General features: G+C 37.7%; 1 protein-coding gene across 4 annotated transcripts; it reads left to right on the top strand.

Annotated features, from left to right (window-relative positions):
- The first annotated feature begins 990 nt into the window (after window positions 1-990).
- Window positions 991-19827, top strand: LOC110053547 (cold shock domain-containing protein E1-like). Of its 4 annotated transcripts, none has more exons than XM_089272248.1 (29): window positions 991-1236; window positions 2045-2207; window positions 2659-2837; window positions 4307-4431; window positions 4971-5004; window positions 5458-5554; window positions 6436-6530; window positions 7340-7414; window positions 7856-7912; window positions 8056-8156; window positions 8473-8536; window positions 8869-8931; window positions 9498-9584; window positions 10072-10342; window positions 10875-10957; window positions 11521-11616; window positions 11958-12005; window positions 12751-12822; window positions 13204-13286; window positions 13725-13833; window positions 13989-14081; window positions 14873-14952; window positions 15362-15551; window positions 16071-16235; window positions 16905-17012; window positions 17377-17464; window positions 17607-17682; window positions 18352-18420; window positions 18872-19827. In XM_089272248.1, exons 3-29 carry the CDS (start codon window positions 2817-2819, stop codon window positions 19086-19088), a joined length of 2667 nt encoding a protein of 888 aa, XP_089128374.1. In that variant the 5' UTR covers window positions 991-1236; window positions 2045-2207; window positions 2659-2816; the 3' UTR covers window positions 19089-19827. The 4 variants fall into 4 exon arrangements, with proteins under 4 accessions (XP_089128374.1, XP_089128382.1, XP_020615450.2 ...); XM_089272256.1 differs by having other exon boundaries at window positions 992-1236; window positions 10075-10342; XM_020759791.2 differs by having other exon boundaries at window positions 993-1236; window positions 17377-17460; window positions 17603-17682.
- The last annotated feature ends 580 nt before the right edge of the window (window positions 19828-20407 follow it).

The raw sequence follows: 20407 nt of genomic DNA, 5'->3' as shown, positions 1-20407 counted from the left end.
ACCACTTGTGACGTCATCAATTTAAATGTCATCAGATATTCTGGATAAGCAGATAGTAGTACTAGGCTAGGCCTTTCCGCACAATGGTCAGGTTTAGATATCGACGACATTCCGACGTCGCAAATCGAAAAAGAACATACAATGCAAAAGGTAGCCAGTGTAAAAGGGCCGAGAAAAACGGAAAGGAAAGGGGTAACAAACAAAATTGAGAACTGTTAATGGCAAAAAGAAGTCCAAATTTTGGCTTATGCGCATGCCCGGAATTGAAATTTTGCTCAATTTTGTACCTAATCCTCGAAACATCTCTCCTTTTAGTAAAAAAAAAAAGCTTTCTTAGCAAAACCTAGGCTTATTTAGCGTCATGGCAGCTAAAAAACCTGACTAAATGGTTAAAAACGGTATTTTTGGCGAAAGTTTGGTATTGAAAGGGTTAATAAAAACTACTTGAAAATCAACAAAAACTATTACTATAAATTACGCCTATTCACAACCAAGTGTGTTAATTTTTCTTCTTGTGTTTGTACCCTCGATTAAACCCTGAGAAGATGTCGTCCTAGACAGTTAAACCGGTGATGCTGACCTACGAATTTTAAACAGAATTTGGTGCCAACCTGTTTTATCCAGTGACATGTGCCATTGAGAATTGAAAATTACCCGCTATGAAGAAAGTGCGAAGAAAGCTCAGCTCAGAAGCCCTCCATTGCAAGTTAATTTTGATTGGCACAAAATATAAACAGACAAATTTACGAACAGGTTTAGAAAGGGGAGGAATTGTTACTATGAGAGCGACAAACATTTTATAAGGCGCTCGGAGAAGACAGGTCGACTGGATTGTCTCAAAAAAACGTTTTTTGGACTAGATGGGAAAGTTTTTCCAGTTGAACCTTTAGAGCATATTTGCTTTCCTCTTTCTTTTTTTTTTTTGTTTTATTTATTTATTTATTTATTTATTTATTTATTTATTTATTTATTTATTTATTTATTTATTTATTAATTTATTTATTATTATTTTTTTTTTTTCAATGACCGTGCCAGAGCCGGCCCCCCTTGTCGGTTCGTCAAAGATCAACTGCGTCAATCATCGCTCTTTGAAGGTTCCGCCCATAAGACGGGGCACATGTGGCTGAAGTGGTCACATGATCAGTGTTATGGTGAAAGAAGATCCAAGATGGCTGCTTTTTGGTTCCATGACACTGGGAGGAATAACTCGCCTTCTACGCGATATTCCTTCCGAAGGTTTGTAAAACTACTCTATTCGATGAATAATTTCCCAGTCTATGTGTTTAGTTGCTTGAAAAATTCAAAAAGGTGACATGCGGGCGTTGAAGAGAGAAGATTTGAATGCTAATTACATTGCTTGAAGGAAATGAACGTTCTTGGGTAGACGTAAATTTCTACCGAACAGATTTGTTTCAACAAGTGTAACGTCGCTTTATCGTCTCCAGACGTGATTAATACTTGACAGGTTATGGAGAAAATGATTTAGCTTCAACTGTGCGAAGAGAAATGTACCATTGTTAGAAATATTTTGCTGAAAATGCGTTTTCGGTTCTGGGGGACAGACACGACTAATTAATGGCTTACTTTAAAAGTTATCTGCTGCGTGCCTGGTATTTTCTGGCCATGCCCAGTGTCTTAGAACTACCAATTTGAGATGAGGGTAAGTCATGTTGTTGACGAATGAGTCAAAAGTTATCGTGAACATTTATATAAACAGTAGTGTGAAGAAACGTGTGTCCTTTGCTTGTGGCGTGTTGACGTCGTAGAAGACCTCTTCGCATCAAATATTCTTAAAGTAAGGTTCAGACGTCGCAGTCTGAAAGTCTTAACAATTGTAGCTTGTAATTATTTGGTTATTTGCTTCTTTCATTTCTTTTAAATGATTGGGTTTTTTTTTTTTGCCTTGTTACTGTTATTAGGTAAAATTCACTCAACGTGCTTCGAGTTAATCGTTATTGACTGCGAATTTGTCAATATAATTAAGCTTAAAACCCATCTCTGATATTGAGATCATTTACTCAACTCTTGGATTTTCTTTACTCAGGAAACTCCGGAAGCAAATGAAAACGAGATGATGCCTTTGTACACTTCACCTTTGCCAACAGACCTAATTGTAGGGGCCTTCCTTTCTTCAAACTCATTGGAACTCAATATTCATACCCAAGATTGATATATAGCAAAGGCTGTGTTTTGTTAATTGTCTTCTGGTGGGTACTCGTGTCATCCCTTTACTACTAATTACCGCTAGAAGTGATTTAAATAAATTTTAAATACACTGTAGTGGTTTTAAACCTCTTACAGAGATGCAGAGAAATCGACAAAATTTAGTAGTTCCATTAAAGGAACATGCATCAACTTGAATACAAACATTGAGGAACATTTGAAAATTATATGTTACGTAAATTTCTCTTTTAATATGTACACAAATTCAACTTTTTATTTGTTTATTTAGTTAGATACTTTTAGTATTGTTATTCATATTTTATATATTCTTATTACACCTTCTATTTTTCACTTTTTAACTTGATAATGGTGTAATGTGGCACTGAAATGTCATTCACTTTTTTGAATCTGTTTGAAAAATCTTTAAGCATTTAACTTCTTGATCAAGTCACAATTATTGTACTATTTTAATCATGGTGTTTTTTAATTTTTCAGGCAAACATTGGAGATTGGAGTTTTCAAGGCCAAATTAATGTCCCCAAACATTTTTGTATAGTTAGATTTTGTTATTTAGAGGAGCTGGTTTAAAAGGAGTTCAAAAGATTTATATAAATTTTTTTCATTGGCAAACTTTGCATTATCAAATTCTGAAGATGGCAACTGAAACTTGGAAGGTAAGAATCTTGCTGTTTAGGCATGCTTGTGTATTTATAGTCCAAATTGTCGTGAATTAAAATCTGTAGGATTTAACTAGCTGTTCCACTCCCCGCACCGATTTTCTAAAAAACAGTTTCAGCTATATATAGTGCTGCGGTGCTGTGGAACAGCTTACCTACCAATCTGCGGCAAGCGCAAACTCTTGCTAGTTTTAAATCCAGCTGCAGAGGTTTCCTTTTTCATAATAAATAAGTTAATTAATCACACGGCATTCATGGAAAGCAGGCACTTCGTTATTGTTTTTATTTTTGTTGTTATTGGATTTAATTAGTAGTAGATTAGTATCTTAACAATGTAATTAATGCAATTTTAGTGTTTACTTTAAGTCCTGATGTTTTACCCGTGTATAAATAAAGTCAAATAAATAAATAAATAAATTTTGTTTATATTATTGCAATATAGAGTAATATAAAAATTACGTGTTTTCTCAGTGGGTATTATGCATATGATTAACCAATCAGAGCTCTGGGTTTCATACCACAGACCTATCGTCTGCAGAGGTATTGTAATAGAGACTTAATTTGAATTATTTGGGTCAGTGCCTTAAAGGAGAAGGTCACTCCAAAAACCGTATATTTTTTGTCAACACTGATAAAAACCTTGCACTAAGTTTAGCCACTCACTGAAGTTTCAGCCTCTACAGTGCAGGTTTTCCTTATGAAATTCGTCTCCAAAGAAGCCCAAAATTCGAACATTGTTTCGGCCATTTTGAACAGTACTCAGCAGCGAGGCCACGTTTTCATGACGTCATTCTGCCCGTGAGATTTTGTCCAAATGGCTTCCAAAGAGCCTTTTAACTACCACTCTGGGTTATGGCTGCTCTTGAGCCATATTATTTTGAGCCAAACATGCTCCAAACTCTGAAATGATAGCATTGAAGATAGTGAAGTGGATAATCACGTGGAAAAAAAAAAAAGATTTTGCTGACCTTGTGAAGGATGCCAAGTCAGTGGCAGGATTTTCTCCTTCCTGCCAGTTTTGAGTCGGACGGAATGACGTCACATAACCTCGGCCTGGCTACCAAGACAGTTTCAAAGTGGCAGTCTCCTAAGTCGCTTCTTTCAAGATGAATTTCTTCAGGATAACAGGCACTTCAGAGGCTGAAACTAACCTTAGGTGCGTGGAAAAGCTGAATGTTTACTTGTTATAGGTGAAGACAAAAAAAGTAAGCTTTTTGGAGTGACCTTCTCCTCTAACAGAAAAGCACCAAAGTGGGTGAGTGCTTTGTCTGGAGCTAGATGGCAAAGTGTAGCTACATGTAGTATACTGTAACCTTTGATGGAATACAGTATAACTTGCCATCTTGGGTATATTTATGATGCTGGTCACGATATGATTTAAAGTGTCATTCCAGTGTATGTACAGTAATTGTCATGATAGCAGTAGTGTTGATCGAATTCAGTGAAGGGTGGATTTCTTGTTGCAGGGTTCTGAACGCAGGGATCGGACCAGAACACCATCATACGACTTTAATGAGCGTGATTTTTATATTGGCAATACCAACAAGGGAAGGACTTACTCATATAGTAGTTCTTTCTCTGGACATTCTGGGTAAGTTTTTTTCATCACTATCATGCAAACAGTAAAAAATAAGAGAGTATATGTACAGTGATTTATTGTCATTTTCACCCATTCCCTTCCAAACAGATTCATAAGGAAGTGCTACATGTAAATAAAAATACTATCATGTTTGGCTTTCTTTATGATTTGGGTTTATCTTGGCATACTGTCTTGGTTTTTGTATGCAGTTCAAAATGTCACTTCATGCACAGTCCTGCTTATCCTCTGTAATGTAGATCTGTTCTGAATGATGCGACAATTTTAGTGACATTATCTAGAAGTTGACAAACAATAAAGCATAAAAAATATTTAAAATGTCACGTGCTTTCCATGAACATGTTCATTAAAGAAGTGTTCTTTCATTTTAGTCATTGAGGTAAGAACTGATTAGGTCATTAGATATTTTTGTTAATCTATAAATTGTAACCAACTCGTGTTGTAAATAAAAATTGAGAATTATGGCAATACTGGAATACTAGACGAGTGGTGATATTTGGCTTGTATTGGCGCTGTTCTGATTTTCCTTTCAGAGCAAGAGAAACTGGTGTAGTTGAGAAACTCTTGGTAAGTGGTCATTATTCTTTCATAACCAGCAGTCATGAATTCTGTCTAAATGTTTTCTGGTCAAAAAAAAAAAAGAGTAAAATAGCATTTACAAAACAATGTTTTTTGGTTATGTGTCTGCTTCATTATCAGGGCTGAAAAAAGTATCTAAATTCCAGCTTTCGTTATGGACAACTAGCTCCCAAATGTTTTTTTTCCCAGGGTAATGGTATGCTTGTTTTTGCTTTCCTTTTTTATGACTTGATTGGCAAACAACTTACCCTACACCAGGCTTGCCTGTTTGCCTGTCTGACAAGTGACAAGGAAAAGTTACATGCCCTAGCTACAGGAAAATATACTTGTCCATGGAGGAGGGCCAGATGGCACTTTTTGATAGCCCTGATTATTTAAATGTTCTTTAGGATAATCTGAGATATATCTATATTTTTTCATTCTGTATCTTTTTTGTTGTAGCATTCATATGGTTTTATCCAGTGCTGTGAGAGAGCACTGCGGATCTTCTTCCATTACAGTCAAATCAATGAAGACCCTGAGGACCTGAATGTTGGAGGTATACACAAGGAGTTTTCTGGTTCGATATCTTTCGGTGTGAAGTTTACTTTTTATTTCCAATATCTCCAGTTTTGACAATGATATGAGACACAGGGAAAAATGATCATCCTGCTGATATCTCATCTGCTCTTTAAAGCACATTACATACTTACAGCTGGTGTGATGTAGCTTACAGCAAATGATGTTGTTTAAATTGGTTAAATCCCAGACATTCATTGTTGTCAATATCACTCCAGATAGAAATCTACACACGAGTGTGTTAGTAGACATTGGAGAGTTGTATTGGTAATCCATGTATCTGAATTGTTCTATTCACAATCTACTCATTGCAAGAATATGATTGCACCTGCGTTGTTCTTAAGAGAGAAACTGTTCTTTATTTAACCCTTAACTACCTCGACATCCGACTTCTTTTTGCTAATTTCTCCACAAAGCCTCAATTTGAAATTATGATTTGCGAATTTTATCATGGACAAATTCCCAAGGCAGCAAAGAGGAAAAGAATACCCCTGTGAAAACAACATGAAGGTGCCAGAGGTTTGAGAACATTTTGTGCAAACGAAGCTCCTAACAAGATTGGCCAGCAGTGATTTTTCATGTTTATATAGATTTCCACGCCCTATTATTCTGTTCTTTCAACAACACATGAAAACTGTGACATGCTATGTACAGCTGTTCATCATGTATCATAATTATGCAATGTAGATTAACACAAACTTAGGGAATTATTGTGCTCAGGCAGGTTTCCAACCAAATCCCCTACCTATAAAAAATTTGATTGTGGAAATATTCTTGCCATTCAGAGCAGCAACTTGTGTCTGTGAAATTCCTTAATTCATAATCATTGCCTTATTTTCGTCATGTGTTCTTGTCTTTCAGATGAAATGGAATTTGAGGTTACATCAGATCAGCGGACAGGAAAGCCAATTGCTTGCCGTGTGGTTAGACTTGAAGCAGGATCTGTGTCCTTTGAGGTTTGTCTATTGAGGTTTTTACATTTGAGCTAGCTAACATATTGATCAGCTCAACATAGTCTCTCTTTAGCTCAATAGCTAGTTAAAATGCCTGACCCATATCTGGGAAGTTGAGGATTCAACTCCTGTCTGGAACTCAGATTTTGTCTTCGCCCCACACTTGTCACATGTACAACTTTATGACCATATTAGAGCAATGTGATTGCCAGGAGGTAAGGCTTGCCAATACAACTTCGCATACCCCAGGTATAACAGCAAAAACATCTCAAAGCACTCGCTAAAACGTGAACTGCATGCACATAGAATACAAGTTCCGAGCCTGCAGTCTTTTCTCTGCTCAGATGCCTGCATGCAGTTGGTACTGTACCGTACCATGTGCACTGAGAATTATCACATGAGATTGAGGTGATGTGTTAGCTAGTCAGTCATTCCAAGATGGCGTCCAACGTCTGAAATCGTCTGGCATCATTTAAAATACCTACAGGACAGAAAACTTGTGGGATGTGATCAGTATGCGATCTCCTTATTGTCGAAAGCAATTATTATATTGTTATCTTTGTAAAGTCCTAAACATGAAGGGAAAAACCTAGAGCAAGAGTGTAACACAGCAGGAAGATTCTGATTAAACTGGCTAGACCTCACTGTTTATGAAGAGACAACCTCAGAAAATTCCTTTTTCTGGGTAATTTAATATATTTTTCCCATGAATAACCACATTAACATATTTTTTTTGTGTATGTACATGCATGTGTGTACATGTATGTCTGTAGGCTGAGCTTCTTTGGGTCTTCTTCACTATTGGTTTTCAGATTCGAAGTGAAGACAAAGTGAATGGAGTCATAGATGCTGAGCCCAAATTGTTCTTGAAAAACACTGCAAAATCTGTAAGTGCTTATTCTTGATTCATTACGTGTAGCCATTACTAATAAATTTAAGTTTTAAGTTAGTGCATGCATATTTAACCATGTGTATGTCTTGAGAAATTAGTAAATGTATGCTGTCAATGGCTCCAAAGGTATTTCAAAGGAGGTTAGATTACATTAAACTGTATTATTTTATTATTTAATAAAATTTAATGGAAAATGGTTGAATATCTCTTTCCTGGATATGCAAAGTTATTGAATATATAGAAGAGATCTTTAGATCTCCTTAGAGTGTTAGAATTTTTGCATCATATCATACTCTTGATTGACTAGAAATAAAATGTCAATGCTGTAGGTTGACTAATGGAAAAAAAACATTTTTAAGACAGTTATATTCTATAATTCATAATAAGGCATTATAACATGTGTGCAATAATATATTTGTATCTGTTTTGCATTCAGCCATCAAATGGACTTGTTGATCCTGACATGGGACGGGTCAGCTATCAGAGAAATGGAGTAAGTCAACACAGAAAAGATCTTTAGTTTTCTAAAATATCTGTTACAAATAAATGCAATAATTCACTTAATTGATCCAGGTTGCCAGACAGCCTGGTCTCTTTTTGTAACAGATCTAATGTGATATTTTCTATTTTTTCCAGGAGTACTTTTATCTCTCATTCTCTGCAAGTGATGTCAATAATTCTGGCACACCTCTCCACAAGGGAGACAAAGTTGAATTTTATGTAGCCACTGATAAGAGGTATGCTCCAATAACTTAACATAAACTGAACTTAACATAAACTTGTACTGTTACCTTATTGGGGGTTACCTTTTTGTCCACCTGGAAATTTATTTTTTAACGGTTACAGTGTAAAGTTACTTTAAAAGTGAAATGACTGAAAACCATTTATTTCGTGGAAATCATTTTCCTAAGATTTGCTAATAATTGGGACTATGGTGATGTGTATGATAGCTTTAATTTGTCTCAGGGTTCGAAATACAGTTTGCTTGCTCAGACTAATATTATGTACATGTATAATCTTTTTGTGTTGCTGATCTGAGTTTTGTTCTTAAAGAACTGGAGTTATCCGAGCTCGTGAAGTTACCCTTTTAGAGGCAGCAGATACTGAGAAATGCCAGGTATGTTGTGTCAGTGTCAAAGTAGGGTTATTTGTTTGTTTGTTTGTATTTTTCCTAACAGTGCTGATTTATCCTCACTGTTTCTCATTTCAAAGTAGGATTATTTGTTTGTTTGTTTTTTTCCTAACAGTACTGATTTGTCCTCACTGTTTCTCATTTCAATTTGCATCCCAACTTCAGATTTTGTGGCTAACAAGCTTTAAAGGATAGTGACAGTTGTTCAAAGGACTGTTATGCAGTGTTTACAATGTACATTTTGTGCTCTTAAACTTTAGTGGCAGGGCATCAATAAAGATAATAAGCTATATGTGATCTTTGATCTGTTGTTACAGGGTGTTGTTTCATCAATGAAAGAATCATTTGGATTCATTGAGAGAGCAGACAAAGTTAGCGAGGTAAGATTCATTTTATTTTATTCCTTTTAGTGTCAATCTTGAAATGGAGGGAGGCATTTCTCTTGTTATTTGTTCTGTAAAGTTGGCAGTATAGTGTATCAGGGCTCAAAAAAGTGTCATCTAGTTGTCCGGGACAGGTAGAGTTACCTTTGGGCAAGCAACTTTTCATATTCACTTGCCCAAAGGGCAAGGACCCAGGGCCCAAGTTGTCTGCCAACTAAATAGAAAGAAAAGTAAACTAAGACTTACCCAGGGCAAGCAAACTTTGAGAGCTACTCATACAAAGGGCAAGCAGGAATTCAAGTTTTTTTTTCAAGCCCTGGACGTGTTTTTGATAGATCAATATTTCCTTGGTCACAGCTTTCCTCATTCTTGTCAGTTTTTAGATTAATTTACAAGTGTGTGACTGGTGCATAGCTTTTTATGTAGCCTTTCTCTTTCAATTAATTTAAACTCTGACAGTAATAACTGTCTTGCCGTCTTTTGCAAGGTTTGAAATCTGCTCCTAACCCAAGCTTCGCGTCCCCTTTAACTCTTACAGTATGGTTGTTTTTCTGTTTTGGTAGATCTTCTTCCACTACAGTGAATTCAGAGGGAATATTAATGAGCTCATGCTAGGAGATGATGTGGAATTTGGGATACAAGCAAGAAATGTATGGCTCAGTGTTTTGTGTTGTGTGAAATTGTGTAATTGTATATATACATATACATGTACATGCAATTTATCCCTTGCCATAAATAATACTACCTACAGTTCAAGGTTGAAAAGCTACAGTATTAGGACTATCCCTCACATAAAAGTTTTTTTGACTGAGTAGTACCAGCACTCACAAGCTGTTTCAGTACTTTAACATATAAATTTAGTTGTTTTATGTTGCTGCACTATAGTTTGCTTACATGTAGGTGATCTGGTTTAAATTTTTCTTTTATCAGTAGTCCTAACATATTTTACATTGTAATTAAAATTTCATGTAGTTCGTTCTTTTTGATGTTTTTGTGACTGTATACTTGTGACTTGTTGACCCGTATCCCCAATAAGGCACTAGGTATGGTCAATGGATTATGCTTCAGGTTTAAAGTATGTAGCTACTCTTTTTGTACCATCAGATGCTATCAAACTAATTTGATACACTTTCCAAGCAGGGTAAAGAAGTTGCAGTACATGTGGAAAAACTTCCTGAGGGTACTGTGAAGTTTGAAGACGTGAGCAGTGTGAGATATCAGGGAACTGTGGATCGGCCCTTGAGTAAATCAGCTGCAAAACGGCAAAATGATCCACTGCATGGAAAAATAGTCTTCACTTCACCTGATAATGAAGATGTTGAGGAAGAGATTGTCTTTTCTGAACGAGACTTGCAGGGAGACTTTTCTCTCAGAGCTGGAGATGTAGTGGAATTCAACATTGCAGTGGGTAGGTTGTGATTGCTGCATCCAATGTTTGTAAGTCATAAAATGTGGAGAGAATTGTGTGCACTACAAATGGTCATTTCCTGTTCATCATAGCTGAATACACCATGCAGCCTACATCACATGTGTGCCTTTTTGAGTTATATTACACATGATACATGTGATTTAATTATGTAGTCCTGTAACTGAAAACCCTTTTTAGAGAGTTGCAATAAAATATGCAGCTAGGTTCCATTAAGGTTTTCAGTAGGAGGGCAACTGGTTTTCACAGGCCGGCAAAAGTATTTGAACTGAACTTCTTTATAAAGAAACCTTTCCGCTTGATGGTCAAACTAGGTGGGCAAAATTGTCCTCACAGCAGTCAGTTTGCCCAGTGCCCAACAAGTATATCTCTGTATGTCTGTCTGTCTGTCTGTCTGTCTGTCTGTCTGTCTATTTGTATGACTTGTATGGATGTAAAGTTTCTCTGAGCTTATTCATTTCATGAACTGTGTATTGTGATGTTGCAGTAATATTCATGTTACATTGTTATTTAGATCGCCGCGACTCACTAAAGAGAGCTACACAAATCAGCTTGGTTGATGTAGCAGAACCAGATGACGGGGAGCCAAGAGAAATGGTAATCCAATAGTCTCCTATAACATATAATATATAACACATGAGGTTACTACAGGGTACATGGGTACAAGTCAGAAATAACTTCAATGGGTTGACATCATTGAGTGCTTAGGTGAATGCCTCTCTACAGATTTCAAATCTACGTGTAGTCTTCATACTTGCCCTTCAAGAGTGAGAAACAAACTTACTTGTCACCTGAAAAGAGGAACACCATTTAGGAAGTGAACAATACAGCTGTCCACTTGTAATAAAACTACTAAGGATAAATGAATATCAAAAAAGAGCAACCATCAAAGTGTGGGCCCTAGTTATAGCAGTTATAGCAGTCATAGGCCCCCCAAAAGGTCATGTACTTCAGAAGTGGAGAACTGCTAGGTGCATTAGCTCAAACTAACTTGGCATATAATATTCAGCCACATGAAATTTTAATTGAGATTTATTAAAATTGATCATTAATTCATATGTTGCTACAATTGTACATGTACATGTTATCTTAATACTGTTGATGTATGGCCAATATTAATTTTGTCAAGCTAATCTAAAAAAGCCCTTTGTTTGTATCAGGGTGTTGTTGCATCACTGAAGGAAGGCTTTGGGTTCATAAAATGCTGCGACAGAGATGCCAGGATGTTCTTCCACTTTAGTGAACTGCTAGACTCTGTATGTGATCAATGTTGAACAGAAATGTACCTTAACAATAGCAACCCTTACTACATCACTTCATTCATCATAGGGACCAAGACTAACTTTTGCCATTGTTATATATGCAATTTTGAAGAGTTGATGCACAGTATAATGTGTAATGCCAGCAATACTGCCAGCAGGGTGCATGTACATGCATGTGACTGGCCTTTGCATAGAAAACAAAAATCTCCCTTAGAGTGCTTATCCTAGTTTTATACCCTCAGTATGGAATATTTCAGATCCACCTTGTACAGTGATTATCAAAGATTAATAGTGACATTTGCATAGTCATGTGTCTATGTTACATTTTAAATTAGGCGCACCAGATTCAAGTTGGAGATGAAGTGGAATTTGCAGTGTCTGAGGTTGGTGGAGTTGATTGTTGTGCAGCACATTAATTTTATTCTTAATATAGTTAAATGGAATTTAACACAGTTAACGACTAGCAGCTAGTCTGGTCAGTAGCATTCTTGTAGGCAGTTGTTAGTGTCTTGGTTGTCTGTTAGCATTTGTTTAGCGTTTGGTGCGTTCTGTAGCATCTGATATAGTTCAATGAAATGTTACATAGTTTATGACCAGGAGCTAGTCTGGTCAGTAGCGCTTTTTGTAGGCGTTTGTTAGTGTCTTAGCTGTCTGTTAGCATTGGTTAAGCGTTTGGTGCATTCTGTAGCATTTCCAGCAGTCATATGGTTGTGGGAGCCCTGGGGCTGACATTGTCCAGCGGTATTCTTGGTCAGTACGTGCATTGTCATCCCATGTGCTTGCAGTGTGTTCGTTGCTCTGTTAGCATGGCGTTGTGGGTTGAATTATAGTAGTTTAGCAGTTCTCGGCGTTCCCTCCCTATCCCCCCCCCCCCCCCCCCCCCACTCCTCTTCTTTTTTTTTCCTTTCCACTAGCCATCTGGCTTGAGTGTGATGGGTGCCTGGCACAGGGGGCTCGTGGCTTGGGCGTTAACTTATGATCTCTATCCTGAACTGCAAGTTATCAATGTCTTATTGATTGCTTTATCAGAATTTTTAAGGGATGACAGTTTTATGTCTTAAAGAGTCAGGAAAACTGAACACACAAAATATACTGATACAAGAACTGTGTCATTGTTTATGATTTTAGGACACATCTGCTGTTAAGCGTCTGCATGCTATTCGAGTGAGAGTTGTACCAAAAGGAACAATCCAGATGGAGGTTAGTAACTTTTTCAGCAGGAGAGCAACTGGTTTTCACAGGCCAGCCAAACTGGGAACTGTGCTAGAAAAACTTTCCTGTAGATGTTAAAACCAGGCAGACTAAATCATCCTCTCAACCTGTCAGTTTGTCTGGTGCCTTGCCCTCAATGAAACCGAGAACTATGTATACGAAGGCTATGTATACCAGAAATGACGTTTGGGGATCAATTAGGAGAGTTTCTGTTTTGAAAATAACTAAAAGTTAAACTGAACAATTTTACAATGTGTTTCTGCTTAATACACAACCCTGCCAGGTTATTATGAACTAATCCATAAGTCCTGTTAGTCTGTTGAGTGATTTTTAGTATTTCATAATATGCATATTTCACTTTATTTGTAGAGCATTTCATCCCAGATATATGAAGGATACATTGAAAGAGAGCCCTCCTACAGCAGTCGCAGTCCTAGAAAAGATAGTAACAGGTGGGTGAGAATTAAACAGACTCGTTGTCCATTTCAGTAATTGCGAAACTCACATAGCCAGCCTTTATGGTTTGATTGGTTTGTATATATAAGCTTGAGTGCACGATTGTGATTGACTAGGCAGTAATTTTCTGTTAAAAAATTTCTTGAACACCACCGAAAACGGACTCTTTCATGTTACCTTTCATTTCCCTTATTCACCAGTTTTCATCCTGTTTGAAACTCAACATTACATGTATATTGTAGGTATCACACATCTATGATTCTTTGCAACCATTGAGGAATGTGTTTTGCCAGCTGGCTTACTTTAATAGCATGGCCTTGGAGGGTAACAGGGGCTAGTGCTGTTGAATGGAAATCACCCTTACTGCATGTTGTGCTACTTGCTTGATTTGCTTTGCTGTTGGTTTGTTTTAAGAAATTCAAATTGTTTTGTAGGGAGAGTGAGTCTGGTCTGATCAACTGCTGTGTCAATGGACTGAGGGAGTTACTGCCATTTGATACCAACAGCTTTGAACTGAGAGGCGCTGCACAGTTTGGTGACCTGGTAACTAATTCAATTTTGTTCCTTCCTTCAGAACCTGGAGGACACTTTCAGAACCTGAAGGACACATTTTCATTTAAGTTGTCATTCCACTGGCCAATTTGATTGCAGGGTCTATAAAAATTGAGAATGTGTGTTTCATCTTTCCTACTGTTCAGGTGGAGTTTAACTTGTCAGAAAGTCAAAGAACTGGTTTTAGAAAGGCGGTTAATGTGGCTGTGTTGAGAAGAAACAGTGAAATACGACACAAAGTAAGGAAATTGTTTTGTGTATCTTGATTAACTCAGAGTGAACAATTAATATACAATTTCATGTTTGTAATTGTTGAACTTTAGTATCATATTAACCCATTGTTATTACCAGTCAGTTTTTATTTCTCTTTCCTTTTCTTGTAATAGTGAGCAATTTTGTTGTTGTTGTTCTTGTTGTTGGTGATGATGATGGCCAAGGGATAGAAAGAAAATTAATTTGTTTAATTAGTTTCAGTCAACCTGCAAACATGGATATGCCTTGTTCATATGGATATGCTGTGAAGTTTAGAAAACAACATAGATTTAAATTAATTGTTTGTCCAACCCCTATTAAGCGGCCACCTATTAAACGGCCACCCCTATTAGGCGTCCAGTAATCGATATCCCAATGAGGGCTTTTCTATTGTTTTTACCTTTATTAAACAGCCAACCCCCTTTAAGCAGCCACTATCCATTTCCCTGAGGGTGGCCGTACTGTACATGTAATCCAGATGCCTTGCATAAGGGCAGTGCTGTTAGCAAATTGATTCAAAGTGATGTGAATCTCTTGGGTGGATCTTGAGGGTTGGGGGAATTAGTCCCCCTAAATTAAAAAAAAATGAGTTTGCCTCAGAATGCCAGAAATTTATTTCCAAGGTCACTTCCGAGGACCTCAATTGTAAAAACTTTCCAGAGGAGGATGCCCCAGACCTCCTACAGGGGACCACCTTTGGCGATCCATAACTCTAGCCCTCTTCACTAAAATCCTGTATCCCCCTAGAATCTCATGTTTTGTGTTGTTCATTTGTAAGGGATTTGTTGCTACACTCAAGGAGAACTTCGGTTTCTTGGAAACATCAGAACATGACAAAGAAGTGTTCTTTCATTACAGGTTTGTGAATGTGATTAAAGAGTGTTAAATTTTAGTTAAATACATGTACCATTTAACGAGAAATTCTGCAACTTTCAAAACTGCTTGCCTAGTATATTGCTCTAATGGCTCTCTGATTGATTGATTGACCGACCGACTGACCGACCAACTGACCAACTGACCGTTGATTGATTGATTTACTGACTGGTTGATTGATTTGACTGACTGACTGACTGACAGACGGACAAACGAACCTGACTGACTTACTGACCTGACTGACGGATTAATTGATTTACTGTTGATTGATCGATCAATTGATTGATTGACTGACTGACTGATTGATTGATTGATTGATTGATTGATTGATTGATTGATTGATTGATTGATTGATTGATTGATTGATTGATTGACGCATTTACACGTTCATCAGTGAATATGATGGTGAACCTAATGAGCTTGTTCTTGGAGATGAAATGGAGTACAATCTCAGATGTAAGAATGGTAAAGTTAGTGCAGAGATGCTGGTCAAACTACCCCAGGGCACCATTACACAGGAGCAAATTCTACCAGAAGCCTACTTGGGAAAAGTAGTGAGGTCTCTGAGACGTGCTGATCCGCAGGTACAGATTCTTCACACAGTGTCATAATTAGGTCGCTGGTATTCACATTGTGAGAACTTGTTTTTGGTCTCTTCCAAGGAGATAGCAGAACATTCCCTCTCAGACTTTAACAGTCGCCGACTTTCGCATAGAACAGCTCTGTAACTTCAATTTGAAATTAGAAACTATACTTTAGAGTGCAGAGCAATGCGAACTTAAGGGTGTTTTAACAGATTACACTGTTACTTTGGAAATTTGTTACTGTTATGTAAGGAAAATCACGTGATAAGCCCTCCAAACTTCCCGATGTAAATTTTCTCCTCTTTCTTTATTTCCTCGCCAACTTTTTCAAAGAAGATATTTACAACTTCAATTTGAAATTAGAAATTATACATTAGACAGCAGTGAAACAAAGTTGCATAAGCTCAGGGCGTACATCCGGGAATTTTCGGTTAAAAGACAGCATTACTTGAGTTGGCTATCGAAAGGAAAAGGATAAATTTTGAATAACAAGCATGTCTGCCTCCTTGAACTTTTCAGCAAGTGGAGTATGCTGGTTTGATTGAGCGTATCACCCGTGAAGACCAAGACAGTGAGGAAGAGAACGAGGTGGAGCAGGAACCGGATAAAGAGCTGTCATTTACCGTTGAGTACGGCATTACAAGTCTTGTGGATAAAAAGACTGTCCTTCAGCATGGAGATAAGGTACTTTGCTTTGTTCGCGCTTCAACACCCTCTCAGATTTTGAACGCTATGCAAAAAAAAACTTCTTCCCGCTAGACCAAAAGTGCACCCCTTCTTCGTAGACAAACCTAGCTTTCAACCAGTATCTGACATCCAAATAGTTTGCCTATTAGCTTTCATTAGAGACGATTTTTCGCATACTTTCTCTTGATTGTAAGAAACCATTTTAACAAGCTTAATCATAAAAATTACAATTTCCGAGAAAAGAAGAATAGCCAAGTTACGGAAGAAAGAAAAAATTTGCATTAAAATAGCTTCAAAGAAGATGTAAACATTCTAAGGCCACCGCGCCTCCTACCGCCAATTAGGCGCCAAAAACACAAAAGCAAGCGCGCGCGCGCACGTAACTATAACTCTGAATGTGATTGGTTGATTTAAACTACAACTTTGAATGTGATTGGCTTATTGAACTGTCCAATAACCAACTGTACGATAACAACTTGGCAAGTGAATTAGTGGAAAATAGGAATTTTTTTTTAAACCAATCGCAATCGAGGAAATCATCATTTTTATGATTACCCTTTGTATCGTCACGCTAGAAAAATTGCGTGACTTTTTCAACCTCTACCATCGCACAATAGTAAAGCACGGCAGATTTGTCTTTTGAACTAATTTTTTTTGGCCCGTTAGGTCCGTTTTCAAGTGGGTGTTAATAAAGAGACTGGGAAGGAGATAGCCATGAAAGTAGTCAGCATACGACAACGCGTGCGGGCGCGAGTTGAATCTCTTAAAGGCCAGGTGAGTAGTGAGTTTATCTCTGTTCTTCCTGGCACACAGCAGAGAGTGGGTCAGTCTTGAGAATTTTAAATTTTGTCAATCAGTCAGTTGACTCTTGCTTGTTTGCTACAAAAATGTGGCTAGGAGGTTAGGTGTTGATGTAAGGCAGTGTAAAGGAACAAAACTGAGGTGGAGAGAAAGAAATACACTTCATTTAGTTGGCCCTGTCTGAAGGGAAAAGTTGACCTTTTGTCCTCTCGATCACTAAGAACCGAGAATTTAACGAAGAAAAATGTTTTGAACAGAAAAAAAAGGTTAGCTTGACTTTTCAGTATAGCAGTACATGTTGTTAGATTTTTAATGTCTACCTGTTTCTCTTTCTAAGTTTGGCTTCATTGCTTATGAAAACGAGGAAGGCAAGAACCTGTTTTTCCACATGAGTGAAGTGGAAGGTGAAGTGGAACTTCAGGCAAGTTTACAATTCATTTGTGTTTGACTCTGGGGACTTTGCTTTAGCAAGAAGCGTGTGTATTTTATGCAAGCATTAACTTAGTAGCAGATCTTACACAGGTTGACGTTTTTCTAATGCTCAATGTTTTCTTACTGTGCAGCCAGGGGACGAAGTGGAATTTGTTGTGGTTCAGAACCAGAAGAGTCGTAAAATGAGCGGTTGTAGCTTACGAAGGATCTGGTCAGTACAACCTTAAGATTTGCCTTGAAGTTCTTTTACCCAGATGCCTTTATTTTCCCACTGATTTGTCTTTGTTGTTGTGTGGTCGTATTTTCCCGAACGGTGCACTCTTTTCAAAGACATTTTATCCCGTCAGTTTAGTCAAAACATAGCAAGCAGCAATTCTAAATGGTTGTTGCTTAATCGGTAGTTGCCACAAAACTCCTTCTAAATATCATGTTGAGGTAGGTATCAGTCCTGTTGAAGGGCGTTATTTTTGATACGAAACCCATCGCTTGCTTTTACTGGTGCCGAGTAGAAAAGCCATTTATTGTGTTACAATTATCCTTTTGTATCAGAATCACCCACTGAACCAAATGGCCGAACCATGTTATTTACGGATTTGCAATATTAGGCCGTGACAAATTTGTGCAAATATCCGAATTGTTATAAGCTAGGTTTTTTTTTTTAGATTTTCTTTTTGCAAATGAATTTGTGCATATCCTTCTATGCAATGTATGAAGGAAGGAAAGAACGCACACGCGAACAAACGAACGAACGAACTTTATTAACCAAAGAATTCAAACAATTAAACACTGATTTATTGTGAAGCTGTGGTGATTGAAATTAAATAAAAACTTTAAAAGTGAAGTGAACAATAAATTACCTAATCTGTTGTTGTTTGTGCAGTGATTCTCAGCGACCAGAGCGGCTCATTCGTAGAACGTTTTCTGAGAATGTTGAGAGCCCTGGACCCAGGTGAGCGAGCTAATTTTATTGTAAAATTTTTACAGTAGTACTGCTCTTCGGTGTAATATTAACGGGACATAAATAAACAATAGCCTCCATTTGGCGCGAAAATATGCTCGGATATTTGTCCGCGGACATTATCTGTTCCGAGAAGCGAATAGTTTTCCGAGAGCGTAGCTCGAGGAAAACTATGAGCTTCGAGGAACAGATAATGTCCGGAGGCTATTGTGTTTATTGTTCTTCAAATCTTTTTCGCAACGCGCGCAGTTTTGAAAATTGGGGAACATTTGGTCACGTGACGCGTTTAGACCAATCGCGCGCGAGCGAAAATATCTGATGGATTATGAATAAAGGTATTCTTTTAATCGGGTAGGTTTTCCTAGTTTTGTATTTACATACTACAAAAAGTTGAATGGAAAGCGAATTTCAGTGTTGACAGTACTGCTACATTTTCCCGCAGAATTGAAGTGATTCGTAAACCCACAGGACCGGATGGCACCAGAGGATTCACATACAAGCGAACTCTGAGGTGCCAGTCAGATACATCCTCCGACCACACCCAGGGGTGTCCCGTGAACGGATCAAGTGACACCCCGGCCAAGTTCGAGAACGGGACATCAGTGGAGGAAGGAAACGTGTTCGAGGATCTTGTCGCCAAGATATGTGACCAGGAATAAGAATGAAAAGTTCACAGAGCAAAGCTCTTGCGAGCAAGTGATTACTGTAATATATGATAACACATGTCCAGTATCTAGCATCAAACTCTAGCGCGCTAGTTCAGTCCGTGGTAAATAAGCGCCGTATTACTTTAGTTATATACTAGCTGTGGATTTACTTGTCACATTGCCTCGGTTTTGCATCTCCATTTTAGTAATAACATTTTTTCTCAGTGTAATTATTTCAATCTTTACAGTGTATTTTTTTCTTTTTTCTAGTACATTGTAGTTCATTTTTTCTGTTATTCTCCGATTGCCACGGAAAGGACGTTCACCAACATCTTTACAATTTCCAAACAAAGTCACGGTATTTTTCGAGAAAGAGTATTCGTGCAACACTTACTGTTTGTGTTGTTGCTTTGGAACGGTGCGTTTGACTTACGTGGTGTCAAAATGCATTAACTAAAGACTGATTATCTTGTCTTGATCCTCGGGGGGGATCATGGAAGAACTGAGCATGGTGTGAAACGTTTGCGAAACGAAATCAGTGTAACTGTCAGCGTTGACTCGGAGCAATCCTCTAGATACTGCTTTAACCTATTCAGTTTGAGTGATTCACAGCAATGCACTACTTTTATTAGTTTCTTCGATTTTGCACACAAAGGGTGAAATTAAACAATTAGGGTAATTTTAGTTTAATATATAAATGAAATGTCGATTTGCATCCTGTATGAAGGAATAAAACTATAAGTGGAAAGTTTTCAGTGTCACGTGTCTAACTTACAGTGTCAGTTGCAAGTGGATGTCGAAGTGAAAGTGATAATAGATTTTTTTATTACTATTTATTTTTTATTTTTTTCTTGCATTTAAACATCGTAGGTGGAAATCTAAGAGATTTGCCAAACAGAAGAACAACAGTGGGTTAGAAGGTTGGGGAAAACTGTGGTAGAATGGAGCTTGGCGCTTGAGCAGCGTTGCGTGATGATCCAGATAACAGCTGTCCAAGTGATCTGATTGACCTTTTAAAGGTGGACATTTGACTTTTGAGGGGACGGGGTCTATTTCGAAAAAAAGATCGTACACACGACTACTGCCGAAAAAAAAAACCATTCACGCACGTTTAGCGAGCCGAAAAAAGCACGTTACACGGAGAAAACTACGCGCGCATACGCCCCGAGAAAAAAAAATTTCCTGGTGCATAAAGGGTTGAAGAAAAAACGTGCCTGTACCAAATCACTGACCCCCGCCCACCCCCGTCAAAAGTTAGATGGTCTACTCGTTCTTTGTAGCACACAACGCCGTTACCAAGGAATGCCAGTGCCGTTTGTCAGATAACCGCC

Source organism: Orbicella faveolata, unplaced genomic scaffold (assembly GCF_042242905.1).
Source record: "Orbicella faveolata isolate gen_17 unplaced genomic scaffold, um_ofav_v1 contig_1, whole genome shotgun sequence".
Taxonomy (NCBI): domain Eukaryota; kingdom Metazoa; phylum Cnidaria; class Anthozoa; order Scleractinia; family Merulinidae; genus Orbicella; species Orbicella faveolata.
This window is presented reverse-complemented; position numbering and strand designations above follow the sequence as displayed.